Source organism: Balaenoptera ricei, chromosome 10, assembly GCF_028023285.1.
Source record: "Balaenoptera ricei isolate mBalRic1 chromosome 10, mBalRic1.hap2, whole genome shotgun sequence".
Classification (NCBI taxonomy): domain Eukaryota; kingdom Metazoa; phylum Chordata; class Mammalia; order Artiodactyla; family Balaenopteridae; genus Balaenoptera; species Balaenoptera ricei.
Window position 1 is genome coordinate 87696560 of NC_082648.1, and position 13097 is coordinate 87709656.

At 52.4% G+C, this 13097-nt stretch overlaps 1 protein-coding gene across 1 annotated transcript; it reads left to right on the plus strand.

The window, feature by feature from the left end:
- The first annotated feature begins 3761 nt into the window (after positions 1-3761).
- On the plus strand, positions 3762-4436 carry ASCL1 (achaete-scute family bHLH transcription factor 1). Its single transcript, XM_059934799.1, has one exon. The coding sequence runs from the start codon at positions 3762-3764 to the stop codon at positions 4434-4436; it is 675 nt and encodes a 224-aa protein (XP_059790782.1).
- Positions 4437-13097: the final 8661 nt, after the last annotated feature.

Genomic DNA, 13097 nt, shown 5'->3' on the forward strand with positions numbered 1-13097 from the left:
TTATCCATCCCCCAGTATAAGGTCTGGAGTTCCCTGGGCCTGGGAGAGTATGTGGCAGCTCTCTTAAGTGTGTGAGTGTGTGTGTTGGGGAGGTCAACTGTAGGTCACAGAATCAGAGGCAGGATTCTAATTGGCCCTTGAGCCTCAGTCCTTTGCTCCAAACTGGTGAAACAACCAGAACGCCAATTTCAGTGGAAGAACATGTTAAACTACCCTTGATAGTTAGTTCACAGTCCCCAAGGGCCGAGGCTAAGCCCCTAAGAAAAGATTCTAGTCTGCTCTACCTCAGGGTTAGAGAAGGTGGAGAGGACAGCGTCGGGCTGGGAGCATTCTTTGTGTTGAGTAGGAGGAAGAGAAAGCCTGGGTTCCTGGAGGTTCTGCAAAGCATGTAAGGAAATAGGCTGAGGATGTGGGAGTGGGGAGGGTGAGGACGGGATTTTGGCTCGGGGCTGGGGCGGGAAGAATAGGGACAAATGTTCCGTGGCTTTGGCCGGAAGGATCCCAGCGCCCGCTGTCTTTTCTCCTGGGCGGAGGCCAAAGTGTAGGGCCGCTACAATGCGCGGCTTCACTAGTTGGCCCTTTTCTTTGAACGCCCATTACATGGCGTGTGTGTGTGTGTGTGTGTGTGTGTGTGTGTGTGTGTGGTTGGGAGTAGGCTCTGGCCTTAAAGTCCCTGATAATGAGCATCTCTGTGCACCCGTTGAGCCCGCACCCTAGAAGGAAACTGAGAACACGTTCTGGCCATCAGCAGATTTCCCCCGCTCGCAGATACGGTTCGAAATGAGCTGGCGGACGCCCGCTCTGGCACAGATGGGGAAACCGAGGACCTTAGAGGTTGTTTAAGGTTAGTTACAACGCGAAATGGTGGTAGAGCCAGGATTATGGGCCTTTGTAAAGTGTGGAAGGATAGAGTCTGAACTGGAAGGGATACAGCCTAACGTGAAGGAAAGTGCCCTTTAGATGCGTTGATATTGACGCCCCGCCCCGTACGCCACGCACGCCCCGCCCCCCCCCAGCCCCTATTCTGCTCAGGAGGGTGACTGCCTCCTAGCGGCCCGCACCCGGGGCGCACAGCTGGGGCAAACGGGTGGCGGAACTTGCCTGAGCGCCCGCTATCCTGCCAGGTGGTCTGAGGCTTCCTCCGGTTGGAAAGCGGGTAACGCGGCTCTGCTTTAGGCTTCATGGGCTCCTGTACTTCCTGGAAGAGGAGACAGATGTAATCTGGAGCCCTCTCAGCTCCTTTCCTGGGGTGGGGGAGTGGCGGGGGGAGAGGCCAGAGGTGTGAATCCCACGGAGTTCACCCCGGCCCTCTGGGGTCAGCAGGCCATAGGCTACTGTAGGGGAGGGGGCCGTGTGGGTGGGAAGTTTACAGAACTGATCTCTGTTGGCCTCATTCAGTCCTATGCTTCCTAAACGCATCTGTCTTAAAAGAAGAAACTGAGGCTGAGATGTGATTCACCTCGGGACCCCGACCCCACTGCCCTCACCACCACTATTGTTCCGATAGCACTCATAGCCACTCGCCTATACCAGAGGAGGTTCCCCGGTCACCCACACGATCTTTTAGAGAGAGACCCATCTCCACAAAGGGAAGTTCAATGAGAAGCAATTCTTGGGATAAGTCAACACGAGCATCCCTGTACCCAGGTCTCTAACCCAAACTGCCTATTTCTAGTGGACAAATCAACCGGATGGTGACACTCTGCTTCTTTCCTGCTGTGTAGACCCCACCTGAGACGCGACCCAGTCTCCTTCTTCTCCCTCCACCAGAGCGGTACAGAGATGGAACCCGTTTGCTCCGTCCGCTTTCTCCGCAGCGCCGCGTCCCAAGGAGCCCCGAAGCTGGACCAGGCTCTGGCCAGACAGGGCCAGGGCCGAGGGCCCAGGAAGGGCGCCTGGGTGGGCGCCGTCCAAGCGGCCGAGCGACGGCTGCAAGCGCCTCCTCCTCCCTCGCGGCGCCAGCACGCGGCCCGGCCGGGCTCGGCTCCCAGTCGCCTGCCACCGGCCCGCCGGGCACACGCCTGGGGCGGGATGGAGGCTGAGCCAAGGCCGCCGAGAGGCCTGCAGCGGCGCTGAACAACCAGCGAAGCTGCTCCGCCCCCACCCCCAAGCTCCATCACCTCCCCCCGTCTCCTTTCTCAGATCCACCCTGGGAATACCCCAAAGCGCTCCCCTCTTTATGCATCCCCCTAGCCGGTCTGGAAATAATCTTTTTTGGGGGAAGGGGGCGGCGGCAATGCTACAGGCAGCTAGGTCATCCTGGAAGAGTATCCCGGCCATACACACCTGTCTCCCTACAGCTCTGGTTACCACCACCCCTCAAAGAGATCACCTCCCTTCTTCTTGGCCTCCTCCACACTTGCTCAGTTGTAGGGGGCATATCCTAGCTTTCACAACTGGATGGGACGTTAGAGACCACCTAATCCAACCTTCTGTTGTTACAGACGAGGAAACTGAGGCTCAGAGTGGATGTCACTTACTTAAGGGTCACGGAGCTAGTGAGAGGATGCATTGGGACCAGAACCTAAGTCTTAAGAGTACTTTAACAGTCCCACGAAGTCCTCCCCATCTTTCTGAACTTCAGTAGCAAATTTCCTTCCGCTCCCAAGAGCATCGAAAACCCCCCAAGAGAGCGACAGTGGGGTAGGAGAAGAAAACAGGAAAAAAACGGAGCCTCACTGCCCCCAACTTCCACACCGCCCCGTGTCACATTTTCTGCCCAAACCCTTCCCTGTGATTTTCTCCAAGTTCTCAGGAGAATCCCGGGACGCTTCACCCCAAACCTTGCCACCCATACACCCCCAATTTCCAGAGCTATTGGCCCGTCGGCGACGCTGCCCTCCCCCTCCCCCCCCCCTTCTAGAACCACCCCCGGCTGCCGCCCGCCCTGAGCGCGCCGCCTGTTTATTCAGCCGGGAGTCCGGCACGCGCCAGGCGCACGCACTGCAACAACAAACCCGGCTGAATGGAGAGTTTGCAAGGAACGGGCTCGGGGGACGGGCGGGGGGAGGGGAGGGGAGGAGGGGGAGTTTAGGGAGGGGGTGGGAGGAGGAGGTAAGAGGAGGGGGCGGGGGGGCTGCAGCCGCTCGCTGCAGCAGCGGGGAGTGGGGGGCGAGGCGGGGCCAGGGCTGCGCGTGGGGCTGGGTGTCCCATTGAAAAGGCGGCCGCACTCCAGCCGCCCAGCACTCTCTCACTTCTGGCCAGGGAACGTGGAAGGCGCAGCGACGGGGAGCCGGCCAAGGAGGGCGAGTGAAAGAAGGAAATCAGAAAGAAAGGGGGTTAACAAAATAATACAAACAGCCCGAGCCGCGGCTGGAGAGACCGAGACCCGGCGCAAGAGAGCGCAGCCCTAAGGGGAGAAGAACAGAAGACTCAGCAGAGCGCGCTCACCACCGACTTTTGCTTCTTCTGCTGTTTTTTTTTTTTTTTTTTAAACAAGAAGGCGCTAGCGGCAGCCTCACACGCGAGCGCCACGCGAGGCTCCCGAAGCCAACCTGCGAAGGGAGGAGGGGAGGGGGGAGGAGGAGTGGAGGGAGGAGGAGAAGCAGTTGCACCTTCCTTGCTCCCACCCTAAGAAGTCTCCCGGGGATTTTGTATTTTTGTAACTTCCCCCCGGGCTCCCTCTTCATCTCTCCCCTTCTCTCCCTCTCTGTTCGTGTCCCACCCCCCACCCCGGTCCTGTCTGTGTCCCCCCAGCGCGCGCCCCGCACCTCGCGTCCCCGGACCGCTCCGATCCCGCGACTCCTCGGCGGCCGCTGCGCATGGAGAGCTCTGCCAAGATGGAGAGCGGCGGCGCAGGCCCGCAGCCCTTCCTGCCGCCCGCAGCCTGCTTCTTTGCCACGGCCGCGGCGGCGGCTGCGGCGGCCGCGGCGGCGCAGAGCGCGCAGCAGCCGCCGCCGCCGCAGCCGCAGGCGCCGCAGCTGAGCCCCGCGGCCGACGGCCAGCCCTCAGGGGGCGGTCACAAGTCAGCGCCCAAGCAAGTCAAGCGACAGCGCTCGTCCTCGCCCGAACTGATGCGCTGCAAACGCCGGCTCAACTTCAGCGGCTTCGGCTACAGCCTGCCGCAGCAGCAGCCGGCCGCCGTGGCGCGCCGCAACGAGCGCGAGCGCAACCGCGTCAAGCTGGTCAACCTGGGCTTCGCCACCCTTCGGGAGCACGTCCCCAACGGCGCGGCCAACAAGAAGATGAGCAAGGTGGAGACGCTGCGCTCCGCCGTCGAGTACATCCGCGCGCTGCAGCAGCTGCTGGACGAGCACGACGCGGTGAGCGCCGCCTTCCAGGCGGGCGTCCTGTCGCCCACCATCTCCCCCAACTACTCCAACGACATGAACTCCATGGCCGGGTCGCCGGTCTCATCCTACTCGTCGGATGAGGGCTCCTACGACCCTCTCAGCCCCGAGGAGCAAGAACTGCTCGACTTCACCAACTGGTTCTGAGGGGCTCGGCCTGGTCAGGCCCTGGTGCGAATGGACTTCGGAAGCAGGTAGGTTGCATTATGGAGGGAACGGGGGAGATTTTCTTGCCTTCGTCCTTTTTCTTCTGTAGGAGGGGGACTGTCTCCACGGAGATGAGGGAGGGGGGTTGATTTAAAGGATTTGTTAAAGTCCGTCGATTTCAAATCCTGGTATGTTAGTTTCCGCCTTGGCTTCTGAGAGTGGCTTTGTCCGGGTCTCCAAAACTGGAGGGTAGAGCTGAGGCGGGGAACCGAGTACTAAGACCTGTCAAAAGAGGCGCTCTACCTGACAGATCTGTCTCCAGACCTCCTTTTCCTCCCACTACTGGCCTCCAAGTGCACACTAACCTCTCCCGTCACTCTTATGTTACAGGGCCACCGCGCGACCTGCATCTTTAGTGCTTTCTCGTCAGCGATGTTGAAAGGGAGAAAAAAGAAGAAAGAAGAAGAAGAAGAGAAGAAGAAGAAAACAAACAAATCCAGGCAACCAACCCCTACGCCAACTAAGCGCCGCATGCCTGAGAAGCAAGGCTCTCGCAAAACAGGAATGCGCTCAGACCAGTATCTTTGCACTCCAATCATTCACGGAGATAGAAAGAGTGACTAGGGCCCGAGTCAATGCACAAAATGCAGCTTGTGTGCAAAAACAGCGGGCTCCTGGCGGAAGGGAGCAGCACACGCCCTGTAGAAACTCCCACCCACCACTAACAGGCAGAGCTGACCTCCCCGCCCCCTCTGAAAGCGCAGTTCTTAGCCCTCTAGAAATGGGTTGGTGTCTTTCGTCTCTGTATCCTCCATCCCGATAAGCCGTGGACATTTGTCTGCAATGAAAGTATCCTCTTTGAAAGCCCAATCCTCTCCGGGAGGGGTGGGGGCTCCCTCCCCAAGCTCCACTCCCTCACACCATCTTTTCTACTTTTTTCATCATAGAATGCTTCCAATCTTTTGTGAATTTTTTTTATTATAAGAAAAATCTATTTGTATCTATCCTAACCAGTTTGGGGATATATTAAGATATTTTTGTACATAAGAGAGAGAGAAAAAATTTATAGAGTTTTGTACAAATGGTTTAAAATGTGTATATCTTGATACTTTAACATGTAATGCTATTACCTCTGCATATTTTAGATGTGTAGTTCACCTTACAACTGCCATTTTCCCTATGTGGTTTTGTAAAGAACTGTCCTCATAGGTGAGATCAAAAGGCCACCAGATGTACTTCAGCACCAATGTGTCTTACTTTATAGAAACTTTGTTAATGTATTAATGATGTTATTAAATACTGTTCAAGAAGAACAAAGTTTATGCAGCTACTGTCCAAACGCAAAGTGGCAGCCAGTTGGTTTTGATGGGTTGCCTTTTGGGAAATTTCTATCACTGCCTTTTTTTTTTTTTCTTACTGTTTTATTACAAACTTACAAAAAAAAAACCCATGTATAACCCTGTTTTATACAAACTAGTTTCATAATAAAACTTTTTCTTTTTTTACAAATGAAAATAATCAGCCGCCTCCGAGTCTTCTTTGACGCTACTGCCCCTGCCCAAGTTATTATGAAAATGTCAAAGGGAAAGAGCGGGGGAGAAGAAGGTGGTAAGAAACATGCTAAGTGGCAGAAATGACAAAGATAAGTGCTGTGACCAGTCCTATCCAAGATGATTCTATGATGAATGTACATATATATATATATATATGCACACACACGTATATGGTTCTTCTCGACGTTCATGTTGCAAATGTACACAGACACCTAGAGAATAGGTGGTGATTAATGGCTACATCACCTTTTGATAACATGACTTTACATTGAAAAAATTCCTCCAAAAGTGAACTGGAAAGAGAGGGTCCTCACCCCAGTTTCTAACCCTTACCCCCATTCCGAGTTTCTCATTGTGAAACTGTGGAAGGGCTGGATGAGATCATGAACGCTAGGGGTGGGAGAAAGGATGCGGTGCCTGAGGCTGGGCTTAGGGGAGGTAGCCCTGTCCACACTCTCAGTGGTAGGTGTGTTCTTCTTCCTTCACTGCCAGGCATGCATTTTCTACTCCTTTTCCCCACAGCACACACTTTCCATATTGGTTTTAAGTAAAGGGCACGTAGGATGTAAATTTCTTACAGGAGTTAGATTTAAATGAAAGCCTTAGAAATGTGTGGTCGCTTTGAGACACTGGCCTATCTAAGCTTGTGACTCTATCCGAATGGCGTGAGCTGCGTGTAAAAGTACCCAATTACCAAGATTCAAAAAGAAATTGGTGGGTTTTTGGCTGGCTTGCTTCTTGTCAGTTAGCACGGACGTGATCAGAATCCTACTCCGCCTCTTGCCGGCTCCTCGCTCGCCGCTTGCATTACTTGCAGATTCAGTTAGCGTGTCTCCAGCCAAGCGGAAAGCCGAGCGCAAAATGCATCTTACAAAACCCAACAAAGAGCAGGGAGCCAGCACGTCTTCCAGAGTTAAAAATCTAGTCCGTGTTGGTACATCTATACCATTTAGTGGCACAGAATAATCATTTTTTAAAGCCGCGATGCGCGGAGCACGCCACAGCGTCTGATGTCATTTTGCTAAATGACCCTCTATAGAATGCACATTGAGGCTTCAGTCCCTTTCAAAGAGATGAGCGTAATTAAGGCGGAAAAAAAAATCAGTAAATTCCTCATCGCCATAAATAATCGGACTTTCTGCCAGCAGTGGGCCAATTTAGAGCTTACTTGAGGGAAGTAATGCTTTTGTGATGCCTGCTTTATTTTTATCTTCTCATTTGGAGGACCAGAGCTGGGTCCCCCCCCTCCCCCCCGCCATGCATTTCTTATTCTTTTAATTTAGCTCCTTTGCAAGTTTCCAGATAAGGTACGCAAAGAAAGTGTAGCAAGTCATTTATGGCTATGAATATAACATTAGGATAATGTTTCAGTCCCCACAAAGGGGATGTTTCCCCCCTTCTCCTTGTGAAGACAGGTGTTCTTTTACTCACTTCTGAATGGGAGATATCCAGTCTCGTTAAACTCGGGGCAAAGTTAGCCGTTGTTTGCCACAATGCGGAGGCAAACTCTAAAAATTCACAAACACACACACAATTTTGCCGAAGCTAGGAAAGGGCAAAGCGGGGATTGGGCAAAATCTCATTACATCTGCTCTAATCGCTTAGCAACACAAAGCCGGGGCTTGTGCGGCGAAGGGAAGCCATTCAGGGCGCTCTGACAGGCCGCATTCAGCCAGCATTAGTCAGCTCCATAAATCACCGCTGCCCATTGGCTGCGCGGCGGGCTTTGGAGCGGCCCTGGGCTGTCAGCGAAATACAAAACGTAGACCCCAGCGGCTAGCAGTCGCGGCCTCTCCCCCGTCTTAGCCCCAACTCCCGCTTTCTTTTTTGGGGGGGAGGAGGGTGCTGGGGAAGAAAACTGCCTTGACTTTATTGACTGAGAAATCTTACCTATTCAAAAAAATGGCCTGGAGACCACCGAATTCAGCCTGGAGCCTCCTGAAATTGACCAGGAGGAGCGGGGCAGTGCGAGAGAGAAAGAAAAAAATAGACCCGCCGCTGGCTGCAAAACTGTTGAATGCGAGTATTATCAGAGGCTGTGCTGGAGCTACTGGGACACACGTCTCACCTCCCTGACTCTGCCTTTCACATTGTTAAACTGGGAGTAGGGGGATGTGCATGGAGAAATAGCTATGTCAAGTTCATATCAGACGGGCCCACCGAAGAAGGAAGACACCGGTCAAACCTCTGCCTAGAGCGTCAAAGGGCTAGGACTGAGGCTAGTAAGAAAGAGGGAGTAGAGTATGCATTTACACTTCGCTGTTCTTGCAGGGCTTGGGAAGTTAGAGCAGGGAATCGACACCCCCTTCCTTCTGAGCTTCAGTATTCTTGTTTATAACATGGGGTTGAGGGTACCCACAGCAGCAACAGGAGGCTACGTAAAGGACTTAGCACAGGGCCTTGTAGGGGAGATTACAAGCTATGTGTAAATATGAGCACTTGGTGGCGTTATTCTAGTCTCTCATTTTCATGGGGACTGGTTAGTTGATGTATCTAAATCAGCCTAGATTTGAGGCTTACCCACAAAGCACATGAAAAGAAGTCTGGGAGTAGATGTGGAGTCAAGGTAGGCTTCCCGGGGGAAGTCCAGGTCACCTTACCTCAAACACCACCTCTTCTGAGAAGCTTTCCTTGATCATCCTGTCTAAAGCAGCTTTCCCACGGCCACAGTCACTCTTTATCCATTATGCTGTTTCTCCTTCCTGGCATCTAGTCCTACCAAAACAAAACAAAACAAAAAACCCAACAAACAAACAAAAAACACCTGTTTGTTTATACAATTGCTATCAATTGCCCCCTAGTAGAAGGTACACTTCATGAGGACAGGGACCTTACTTGTCTTGTTCACTGGAATCTCTCCAGCTCCTGCCCTGCTCTGCATCTCAGGAAGCTGATTTTGTGGACCTCTTCACTAGGTCTCTCTTGCCCTCTGGCTTCCTGCTGGGTTTGGCCACTAGGAGGCACCACTAGGAGTTTGTGAGGTAGGAGTGGGGGTAGGTCAGGACACTTTTATCCCTGCTCCTCCCTGCAAAGCTCCTCAGTTGCTTTGGCGGTGGCTCTTGGTCTCAGGACAGCTCTTGTCAGGAGGCTTCTCTCCCATAGCAACAGCTCTTGCTGAGATGTGGTAATAGCTTCCTCTTCTGTCCCCTGCAAGCCAGAGATGGTAAGGCTCCCCCTCGTTCCTAGTCTCTGGGTGCTGCAACCTTTTGATTCCTTTAGTTCCACCCACCTCCGTCTCTCCATTAAACTCTTTTCATTTGCCCTTTCAAGTGTGCTACCGGCTCCTGCTGACCCTGGCTGATACCCAGGTTATTCTCCCGCAGGACCTCAGGGAAATACTCATTTTGTGTATGATTTTCAGGGACTCATAGAAACTTCGTAGGGCAGAGGTGAACCTAGTTCTATTCAAAACCAAACTCTGGAAGATCACTTTACGTTTTGGAGCTGGGAATGACTTACTTGAAAGTTTGTAAAAGAAGTCAGTTTCAGTTTTCTCTTCCGGAAAATGAGGAAAATGCCTTCCCTTGCATAGATCACCAGATGAATAGAAAATGAAAGGGCTTTAGAGCTGTCCCTGACTATATCAGCACGAGGGATACCCTCTTCTCACGAGCTTCCTGAACCAGGTAGAGAGGTGGTGCTGGGGACTTTCCACCAAGCTAAAGACCATGCTGCTGTGGGGCAGCCATTCATGCTTTCATTCACCCATTCATTCACTCATCCATTTACGCACTCATTTAAAAAGGGAGGGACACACGATTAAGTTTTGTCAACATTTCTAGGACTTGTCTTATTTTATATGGTCTAGAGCGAGCTCTCCGAGCTTGTTTTACGGCAACCTGTTTTTTAAAACACTATGGATGCTTCTCTGATGTACTAAATGCCCTCAACGCTGTTTCCCTTTTCCTATTGTTGAGAAGTCTCTGAACTTTTTTCTCCCTCTCTCCACTCCTGGCCCAAGAAATGATTTGTTTTCGGATTTCCTCAGAAACTCCCGGTTATCCGGACTCAAAGGTAAGGAGGGAAGTGGATTCGCTGACACTAACGTTCTTTTTCCCACTGCGAATGCCAAGGGCTGGGCTCCAGCGCAGGTTGAAGTTATATTCCTACTTCCTTTGTATGCAAGATTAGGTTGTTACAAAAGAGGGTGTGTAGGTTAATGGCAGGAAGCAAGTTGCAGCGCAGAGCGCGGGCCCGAGCGCGTGTCAGGCTTAATGATTTATTCAAGCAGCAGCGCATCCGGGCATTGATTGGCTGTAGGCATGCGTCCGCTGTCAGCTGCGCGCGCCTGGGCCTCGCCCGGCTACCTGACGGCAGGGATGGGGGAGGTGGGGGGGGGGGGGAGGGGAGAGGAAGCTTGGTCGCCCGCTTGGAGGGGAGAGGTGGGAAAAAGGAAGAGGACGGAGGTGAGAGAGAGAGAGAGAAAGACAAAGGTGGAGGAAGGGAGAGAGGGAGAAGAGATGGAGAGAAAAAGGAGAGCGAGAGAAAGAGACTGGAAGAGAGGGAGAGGGAGAGAAGGGAGGGGGGGAGAAGAGAGAGGAGGAGGGAAAAAACGAGGAAAGGTGGGGGAGGGGAGGAGAGAGGGAAGGATGGAGAGATAAAGACGAGGAGAAAAACAAGAGGGAGATAGAGACAAAGCAGGAGAGGAGAAAAGAATGAATGAAAGAAGAGAGAGAGGTTGGAGAGGGCAGTGGGACGCGCTCCCAGAACGCCCCACGTGCGCCCCCCTCCAGGCAGCCTGCAGGCGGCCGCTCACAAAGCCGCCTTTGATGCGCTGGCGACCAGGGCTATTTTGGGGATGAGATGGGGGAAAGGCGCCAACCCGCACTCCTTAAAGGGAGTCACTTTCTGCAAAGTACGTTGGAGAGGACTGGGCCCTGGGTCCGGGCTGTCCGGGCAGGAAGTGGATGCAGGGGACAAAAGCTTGGCACCTGCCAAAAGCCAGAGCACTTGGAGAGCACCTCGCGCCCCGCGCACTCCCTGCTCCCGGGCAGGGAAGCTGCACCGCCGCTGGGCGCTGCCCAGCACCACCGCCTCTGGGCTCCTCAATCCTTTCTGGGGCGCAACACTTCTGCCTGCCTTTCTGTGGGTCTCTAACTATCATCCGAGTCACCTTCTCCCTCTCCTTTCTTCACTTGTTTGCTCTTCGCCGTCGTTATTTACAATAATAATAATAACCATAAAAGGCAGCACCACCCAAACACTTGTAGACTGGAACCTTACTCCAGCCAGTGGGCCCTTTGGAAGGAGGGAGTGCAGTGGGGTAGACAGAGCAGAAGAAAGCTATTTGGAGGGGAAGGGAGTGTGGCATTTGAACAGCAAACGGGAGAACCAGCAGCTGTGTGCATTTTCATGGATGAAGCTGTAGAGCCTAGAAATTCAGCAGTCAGAGGGTGCCTGCCTGTGTTGGGGGGAGTTGGAAATTCTATCAGTAACCACCCCTCTGCCCAAGACCAGGACAGAAGTAAACCTGCCCCCCCCCCCCCGCTCAGCCCTCCCTTCCCACCTCCAGGACACACAGCCCTCGGCCTCCCCCAGCTCTGCTCTTTTACCAGGAAAAACAGTCTGCATCCATTGTCCAGGTGCCAGCGGGGCCTTTGGCGAAAGGGAGGCCGGCCAGCCCTCTGATCAAACTCAAAGTTTAGTTAAAAGACAAAAACAGCTGAAAATCTTCATGAATAATGCTGGGCCAGCATCCCCCCCCCCCCGACCCCCCTCCTCCCCCCAGCTCAGTGTAGTGCAAGCCCGGCTCAATGCCCTCCCATTTTGTTATGCTGCTCGCCTAAGTCAGAATTTCACAGAAAGCCCAAGAAGAAAAGCTCCCACAATTAGGGGTCGCCTGTCAGAAAACATTAACGCCTTCCTCTCCCAGCCTGTCAGCCCGGCTGCAGATACAAACCGCCATGGCGAATTGGCCCTCCACCCCTTGAAGCGCCCGCCAGCCAAAGGAGCAGGGATTTCAAAGCCAAAGAAGCTGGAGGCCGCCTGAGTGCGGTTTCAGCAGTGTCAGATGCGAGGAGATACTCCCAGCTTCTTCTTTGGAAGAATCAGCACAAGGTGCCTGGGAGAGGTCATAGGAGATAGGTGTGAGGATGGACAGATGAACAGACCTCCCAGCCCAGAGCAGGAGAGCAAGACCTTTTCCTACAAAGGATATAGTTAAAGTAGCTACACCCTCAGCTCCTGTTACTGAGCTTTTTCCAAGTGCCAGGCATCTTATTTTGCTAATAATCAGGGCAATCCTATAAGATGGTGTATTATTATATGTATTTGCCTTATGGATGAAAAAACTGAGGGGCTGAGGGAGGTTACGTGACTTGTCCATGATCACAAAGCCAGGTAGTGGCAGAGTCAGAATTTGAACTCAGGTTTGTCTGACTCCAAATTCCATGTTCTTTCCACCATAATCCAGCCCATAGTTTCTTCAATGAGATCCAAAGACCAACTCTATGCTTGTCTGCTTCTGAAAACCCCACCAGTATGAGAGCATGTCCTCTGCCATCTTTCTTGGATTGCCAAAAATATTCCCTGCTTTCAGAATATTCTGGCACATTCTTGACACTCGAAAACATGTGAAAGCAAGGTAAGAGGGAAGAAAGGGAGAAATGAAAGGAGGGAGGAAGGGAGGGATTCCTTAGATTCCTTTTGATTTTCTTTGAACATAATTTTGTTCTGGAAGATACTTGATTTGGGGATCAAGAGACTTTGCTGGGGTTCCCCATGCATCATCACAAATCTTTGTTTCCTCATCTGTGTAAGTGGAGATAATAACACCTATGTGTGAGGCTAATTATAAAGATAGAATGAAATAGACTATGCAGAAGTGCCTAGCATAGTATCTAGCACATAGTAGGTGCTCAAGAAAATTCTGTTGAAAATGAAATAGGATATGGTCTTTTATTCTTGTGTATCAGGAAATTATATGTCACATAAGCAATTACATTCATGAAACATATATAGCAAAAACATCAGGGAATTTTGTCTTCTGTTGTTCTGTGGTGGCCATGCCACAAGGATGGTGTGAGCTAAAGCTGAGTCCATGTTCATGGATGTTAGGGAGACTGCCTGGTGGCGTGGAAGTGTTTCAGTGCCTCTGAGAGGTGAGCGG